The sequence below is a fragment of the Amblyomma mixtum genome, chromosome 8 (assembly GCF_055824585.1).
Source record: "Amblyomma mixtum isolate Tamu chromosome 8, ASM5582458v1, whole genome shotgun sequence".
NCBI classification, from domain to species: domain Eukaryota; kingdom Metazoa; phylum Arthropoda; class Arachnida; order Ixodida; family Ixodidae; genus Amblyomma; species Amblyomma mixtum.
Window position 1 is genome coordinate 112,971,455 of NC_143019.1, and position 7,922 is coordinate 112,979,376.

General features: G+C 42.4%; 1 protein-coding gene across 1 annotated transcript in view; it reads right to left on the reverse strand.

Moving 5' to 3' along the window:
* LOC149333975 (uncharacterized) overlaps positions 1-7,493 on the reverse strand; it is a 61,016-nt gene extending 53,523 nt beyond the window's left edge. The window contains exons 1-2 of the mRNA XM_089556145.1: positions 7,409-7,493; positions 2,831-2,878 (exon numbers count right to left, since the gene is read on the reverse strand). Coding sequence (XP_089412271.1) covers positions 2,831-2,878; positions 7,409-7,493 — 133 coding nt within the window. The remainder of the gene's footprint in view (positions 1-2,830; positions 2,879-7,408) is intronic.
* Positions 7,494-7,922: the final 429 nt, after the last annotated feature.

Sequence of the window (7,922 nt, forward strand, 5' to 3'; positions counted from 1 at the left end):
GTATTCGGCATGGCGCCAGTCCTCTAAAGAACTCACAGTGGCATGCACGTGTAATAAAATACCGTCCTGAGTGCGAAAATTGCATGCGCTGAAAAATGTTAATGAAGAGACTAATAACGATGGTTCCATAATTTGCCGAAACTTAACAGCGGCAAATGTCGTACTTGACATTCTACGTATCTAAAAACGACGCTCAAACGATGTTCTGCATAAGTTGGTACAAAAACTGCCCCAATAGAAGGAGTTAAAATGGCGACTGTGTGATGAATGTTTCCGTTCACTCGCTTCATACCAGTTACTTTTAGCAGGATTTAAAGCTAATTCCGTTTCTGACATCGAAAGAAGTAATATAAGCGTACCATTACACTCTCAAAAACCCAAAATGATGGTATAACTAGCAATCGATCGTGCAATAGATCTGTCGATACCACTTATTTGCCGCTGGAAAGGGGAAAAAAATCTAAATTGCTGTGTATACTCCCTCTGAAATATCGGAAATGAATAGAGCGAGTGCACTATATGACCCCATATATTTGTGCACTGAGACCAAGCGTATTTCATTAATCATTCTTAGCAAAACTTTTGAATCGTAATGATCTGCTGCGCCTGTCGTAGGGCATGCTCTCGGCGGTTTCAAAAAATCAGGGGCGGACAAAACGCGGGTGGTAAGGCAGCACCAGCCAAGGAACGACTCATCACAAATGGAGTTTACGTTCAAGCGTGGAACATTTGCCCGCGGCGTATCTGAAAACGCAGACAATTTCATTGCGCAGAAAACGCAGACAAGAAGAGAACTAATCACAAGAAAAATATAGCAGGAGGGAGTTGTGGACACCTCTTACTGTCAAAAATAAACAAAAGGTGAAGCTATGAAGATGAAAAAAGTATTGAAGCCAAGTGATGATCTTAAGCATATGGTTTTACGACTGCCACCCACCATGCGTGCGACGCTCAATATGTAAGCTGCAAGAGCGTCTTGAGGAGTTTGATTCGGAATAATTTGCTAGAATAGCGCAGCCTTGTCCGGCGCCTCGTAAACACCACTGTTTACCAGCCTTGAAGTTTCAAGCTGATTGCACCACTGACCAAGACTAAATTCATCTAAATAGTCACAAAAGTCGTCTTAGAGTAAGTTACTGAAGGCAAAGTTTAGCGATATTATCAATCCTAAAAGCGGTAACAATATTCTAAATTCGTCTAAATAGTCACAAAAGTCGTCTTAGAGTAAGTTACTGAAGGCAAAGTTTAGCGATATTATCAATCCTAAAAGCGGTAACAATATTCTAAATTCGTCTAAATAGTCACAAAAGTCGTCTTAGAGTAAGTTACTGAAGGCAAAGTTTAGCGATATTATCAATCCTAAAAGCGGTAACAATATTCTAAATTCGTCTAAATAGTCACAAAAGTCGTCTTAGAGTAAGTTACTGAAGGCAAAGTTTAGCGATATTATCAATCCTAAAAGCGGTAACAATATTCTAAATTCGTCTAAATAGTCACAAAAGTCGTCTTAGAGTAAGTTACTGAAGGTAAAGTTTAGCGATATTATCAATCCTAAAAGCGGTAACAATATTCTAAATTCGTCTAAATAGTCACAAAAGTCGTCTTAGAGTAAGTTACAGAAGGCAAAGTTTAGCGATATTATCAATCCTAAAAGCGGTAACAATATTCTAAATTCGTCTAAATAGTCACAAAAGTCGTCTTAGAGTAAGTTACTGAAGGCAAAGTTTAGCGATATTATCAATCCTAAAAGCGGTAACAATATTCTAAATTCGTCTAAATAGTCACAAAAGTCGTCTTAGAGTAAGTTACTGAAGGCAAAGTTTTGCGATATTATCAATCCTAAAAGCGGTAACAATATTCTAAATTCGTCTAAATAGTCACAAAAGTCGTCTTAGAGTAAGTTACTGAAGGCAAAGTTTAGCGATATTATCAATCCTAAAAGCGGTAACAATATTCTAAATTCGTCTAAATAGTCACAAAAGTCGTCTTAGAGTAAGTTACTGAAGGTAAAGTTTAGCGATATTATCAATCCTAAAAGCGGTAACAATATTCTAAATTCGTCTAAATAGTCACAAAAGTCGTCTTAGAGTAAGTTACTGAAGGCAAAGTTTAGCGATATTATCAATCCTAAAAGCGGTAACAATATTCTAAATTCGTCTAAATAGTCACAAAAGTCGTCTTAGAGTAAGTTACTGAAGGCAAAGTTTAGCGATATTATCAATCCTAAAAGCGGTAACAATATTCTAAATTCGTCTAAATAGTCACAAAAGTCGTCTTAGAGTAAGTTACTGAAGGCAAAGTTTAGCGATATTATCAATCCTAAAAGCGGTAACAATATTCTAAATTCGTCTAAATAGTCACAAAAGTCGTCTTAGAGTAAGTTACTGAACGCAAAGTTTAGCGATATTATCAATCCTAAAAGCGGTAACAATATTCTAAATTCGTCTAAATAGTCACAAAAGTCGTCTTAGAGTAAGTTACTGAAGGCAAAGTTTAGCGATATTATCAATCCTAAAAGCGGTAACAATATTCTAAATTCGTCTAAATAGTCACAACAGTCGTCTTAGAGTAAGTTACTGAAGGCAAAGTTTAGCGATATTATCAATCCTAAAAGCGGTAACAATATTTTCTTTCAATGGCTTGCCTGTAATCCAAATTAACATAACGCTGAAAAAATGCAACTTATGGCATTGGAAAGCTGCCCGAATGACCTTGCTTTATGAGTAACGGACTTTTCGCCTTAAATAATCATTACGTTCAGTGCAATGAAACAAACCGTTGCCAAGAATTCACTAGTTGCTCTCGAACTGCAGAATTTGGAGTTACGAACCTCTTGAAGCTGTCAAAGCCAGGGGTCTGTGGCGCATGTGCTTCGTGTCTGAAAGTGACAGAAATTCAGGCGGTTATTAAGATGTGGAAGAAAAAAATCGTTGATATGAAAGTATTAGACAAATTAAAGCTTTGTTGGCGCGCTGCCTGCCACTGGCGAGCGGTGTTCAGGTTGTAGTGTAGTTGCGGTGCACTGTTTAAAACGCGCTGTAAGCTTAAATTTCGATAGAAAAGAAATAAAAAAACCGCACCACAAAGTCAGGACAAAGAGTGCAGGTACCTTACTTATAAAAGCTAGGCAAACTGATTCAACCGCATATCTCGTTATTATCACTTGATAAATTCGGCGTTCAACTTCTAGCGTACCGTTAACCACGTGATAGAGCCCGTCCCGCGTACTATATTCCACAGCACTATATATCTGCTTAAAAAGAAGAGACAACCGGCTATTTTGACCATGTCCAAGGCCAATGACGTAGAGCTGAGTTTTTTTTTTGAATTTTTTCTTTATTTATTCTCAGAAACAGTACACAAACTGTTGTTTGGACCCATAGCCTTTACGGCTAGTGAGGGGTCCAAATACAAAACAAGTACAATATTACTGCAGACCGTGTAAAATAAAAAAACTTCAAGATTAACACACACAATTGAATTCATTCCTACATTTCCATGGAAAATAAATAGTGTTTTAAAGATGCCGAAAAGTTAATTTTTTCTTTAACTTCATTCGGGATTTCATTCCACACATGGGCTCCGCTGTATTCTAGGAGTCTCCGGCCGTACATATTGTAACAAGGTGGTAAATTAAATAGATTGTTGGTTGCAGCTCTTGTTTGTTTCACTGGTAATCTAAATAAACTAAGGGGCCGGGGGTTGTTAGATTTTATTACATTGTTTACTATTTCAGCTATCTTCAGTTTATATGCCATTGATAGGGGTAAGATACGAAGCTGCTGAAAGAGTGGCCTGCTGGGGTATGTATTATTTGAATAAGTTAGTATACGAATAGCTCGTTTTTTAAGGCGAGAAACGGGATCTAGGTATGTTTTATATGTACCACCCCATGCTTCCAGGCAATAAGGTAATTGACTGTGCACAAAGGCGAAAAACAGAATGCGTGCAATTGGAAGATCAAAGCAGTCCCTGGCCTTTAGTAAAACATGACAACCATAGGCTAATTTGCAGCAAATATTATTAATTTGTTCTTTCCAGTGCATATCAGACGCGAACAGGACACCAAGATACTTGTATTGAGGCACCCTCAGCAGAGTCGTGTTGTCGATAGTTGAAGATATATGTTCGTAGTTCATGTTCTTCCTGCGCGAGTGAAACACGGTGTACTTTATTTTCTCAATGCTAAGGGTTAGCCGATTACTTTTAAACCACTGCGAAACTTCACTAAGCTCTTCATTAATTATACATTTAAGTGCCTCTAAATTTTCCCCTGTAAAAAGTAATGCAGTGTCATCAAGGAAAAGACAAATCAAGGAAACTGAACATCTTCGTGCTTAGGGTCTCCTATTTATTGCGCCATTACAACAATAAAGACAGTCGTCAGTCAGCGCCTGTGTCTCTCCGCTCCTTTAGCCCTTTTCCTGCTCTGTACCTTTTCCTGCAGAATGTACCGACTAGTTCAGACAAGTACCCTTTTAACGGCATGATATTTAGATCACGTGGCCGCCTAGCGAAGGCTATGCGCTGGATCGCGCCATTTGCGCTGACGTCACGGCGCACCGTAACTTAGCCGGCGTGGAACACTTGGGCGGCGCAGTCTTACGGAGTGGTCGTTTCAGCGACGTAATTTGAAGGTCATGTAACTAGCCGTGCTGCAGCGGGAATCTTATTCTAACAACAAGGCTGTTAAAGTTTTCCGTTTTTCAATTTTCGTGTGTCGTGGCCGGCACAGCACCCTACAACTTTCCCTGTGCCAGGCCAGACGAAACAATATGGCCGAAATTAAATGGGGAGCCCACCACTGCAACCTAGGTACAGCTTCAGGGCACTGTGTTCATAGTTTTTCAGAAAAGACGTCGGACTCGAATTCCTGGTTATGGTTTATGAGGCTTCAACTTCCTAAAGCTAATTAATACCACCAACATCTTTAGCACACATACTCCCCCCCCCTTTTACGAGGGGGGGTGGGGGGTGGAGGGGTGTCTTTTTACCCGCACGAGGCATTAGAAAGCAATTTCGACAGGGGCGGCAAGTAAGGTTGAAGTTGGAAAGCAACGTTGCAAGATCTTACTGAGGTACGAGAATTCGATGCCTCGTCAGCCAGCTTCCAGTCGACCTGCCTGAAGACATCTTTTCCAGTAGCTGAGCAGAAGCTCTCAGGGCAGTTCGCGCTATTTCGTGAACGGTGAGTCGACCATTACCGTGAAAGGTAACAAACTGTGCTTCATTGCTAACAGGACGGTAACGCCATCTCTTGGTAAACGTTGCAATAAAAGTCTTTGTGATGGTTCGGAAAAGCGGTTGATATAGGTTGGTTCCCTCTGAGTGGTTTGGATGGTGCTCATAATACTTATTTCTTAAAATAAAGAAAAGGGAAGAGGAAGGGTGGTCGAGCAGGCGAGGCTGGCATCGCTAGTCCAGGACGCGTGTTCGCCAAATGCAGCCGGTACAGCCAGCGATGACAGCGCCGCCCACCGGCAGGTAGCAGCCACATTAAGGCTGGTCATAAATATTCATTCAGAACGACGGCTCGACATCGCCGCTATGGCGCAGTGGATTAGAGGCACGTTTTGCGTATGGAAGGTCGGCCGTTCGACTCCGCTCTCTGTACTCTAATTTTATTGTTTTTTTACTTTCATTTTTTCCCATTTTTTCCCTTTTAGGTCGCAAATCGTGATGCTTAGTGGCATATAACGCCGTTTAAGAGGATTTATTATCCCTTTCAGGTAAGCCGTTGTGACAATCTTCAGTCACCGTGATCAATTCACCGTGGTTTCAAGCCTTGTGGCTGTACAGGCTGCAGTTGGCGAATACGCGTCCAGGACGCCACTGGTTGGCGCCAGGCTAGGACTAGCTTGTCCTATGTGTCCGGCTCTCCGCGATTCAGGGCCGCCTCTCACTGCTCGCATGATAGGTTGGCCACTGCTAAGTCTTTAGGTTTATTCGCACAGTACAAAAGGTATATGGGAAAGCGTGAGAATAGCACTACTCCAGAGGCAAAACGCTGGGCATTGGTTTCGGCTCAGTCGATTCTAAAGGAACAGGTCGGGATAGGTGTTTCTGTAGTAGCCTCCAATCAATAGCTCATAGGGATAATTGCTATTTTGTCTGATTCACCGGTGGAATGACGTCGTAAATATGACGCAAAGGTCTCGTCGTTTCGTGGCAGTAGAAGTAAAATGGAGAATACTGGGGGGACTACATTCAGAAGTTCATATCCGACTCGATCACTTTCCCAAGCCAAAAGAAAAAGAAAATGTTCGTGATGTTCCTGGAGGCTATTCCCTTAGTTCAGCATGCCGTAATTATTTTCTTGTGTTTTCCTTTGAGCACCCCTGCAATAGGCATGGTGTTATCGGTATACATTCACATCTAGTTACACGGATGCAAGTGCCGCATTCGTGGAAGGATATTTCGTGAAAAGTGCTAGAATATGAAATTCATTGTGCATAGTCTTATTCGCATTCTGCGATTTCAAATAACAGCTAGTAGGCTCTCCAGCAATTTTCTGTCAATGTTGTCATATGGTGTGCCACTACCAAAAGCAATAACGCCACGGGATCATCGATATTAACGCCTTTTAAGTCAGATTTCGGGGCATAAATATAAAGCCGAGAACTAGTTCGCACTCGAAACGAGCAGAATAAAGAGAGAGAGGGGGGGGAGGTGAAGGACCTTTTTCTCATCTTATAGCAGGCGTTTTCCTGAATGCCTTTATTTTTTCACTCGGGAGCGGCAGTTAAAAAATTAAAGGAGCCACTTAAGCTCCTTCTTAACGGTATGACACGATAGCTGTAGTGGGCTAATGCCCATATTACCCGCATAACAAAGCCATACGGCAGTGCCTGTGTGGCCTAGGTAGAGTATGTACGGCTCGGAATGAGAGAGGCAGGAGGGTTCGATTCCCCTCGTTCTCCCACCTGATTTGAGAAGCCTTAGTTGACAGCTCCTCCCAAATCGGCCATGTCACGTGACGTCGCACAACCCTACGCTCTGTGCCCGGCCATGTCTGCTGGCATGTAGATCTGCCCGAGCCATGCTCGTGAATTTTCGCTCGCAACGCCGACGCCCACAACGCCAATGCCGTATTTTCTGGTAAACGGGTCCTTTAACTTTATCTCGTTAAACGCAAACGCTTTCTCATGTGCATTAAGAGGTCTGGTTGCTGTATACGGCTTGTTTCCGGTGGTGATGTCTGCTTTGCTGATGCTTTTTTCTTCTGCCTGGCATCCACTCACGTGCTGTGAAGGTGAACCACGAACAAGAGACACAGAGACACACACAGGCGCCTGTGTGTGTCTGCGTGTCTCTTCTTTGTGGTTCTTCCCGTGTTTGTGCAACCTTCGCCTTCACAGCAACATGTACCAACTAGGCCCAACCGAAGTATTATTGAAGTTCCACTCACGTGGCGGCGTCGCGAAGAGGCTGAAAGTGACGAAGGCGATCAGGACGGCCAGGCCGATGCCGAGGGCCACGATCATTCCGTGCATCTTCTGGTCCTCCAGCATGCTGCGTTGCGCGAAGTGCACTGTGCTCACCAAGCGACGCCGTCGACCTACTCACTTTTTTCACTCGCAAACGGATGAATGCCCAAAAAACAAACTCGCACACACATCTAATTACTAGCTAACATTTCGCTAGCTCACGTTGCTACAATAGGACTGGTCGTCGTTTGCCCTACTGAACAAAGTTTTATGATAGAATAACCTCATAGAGGCTTCGTTATACAAACTGCACAAAATTTGTCTCATATTGTATGCCATTTGTACGACAAACGTGTGATTTCGCAGAAAAGCAGGCTATTTGTATGACAGTTCTATGATAATTGTAGACATTTGTATAACAAAACGGATGAGGTTATTTCATTCACTAGGTTGGGCAACGCGTTTTTCACTGGCAGGAGTTAATAAAGCCTTCGC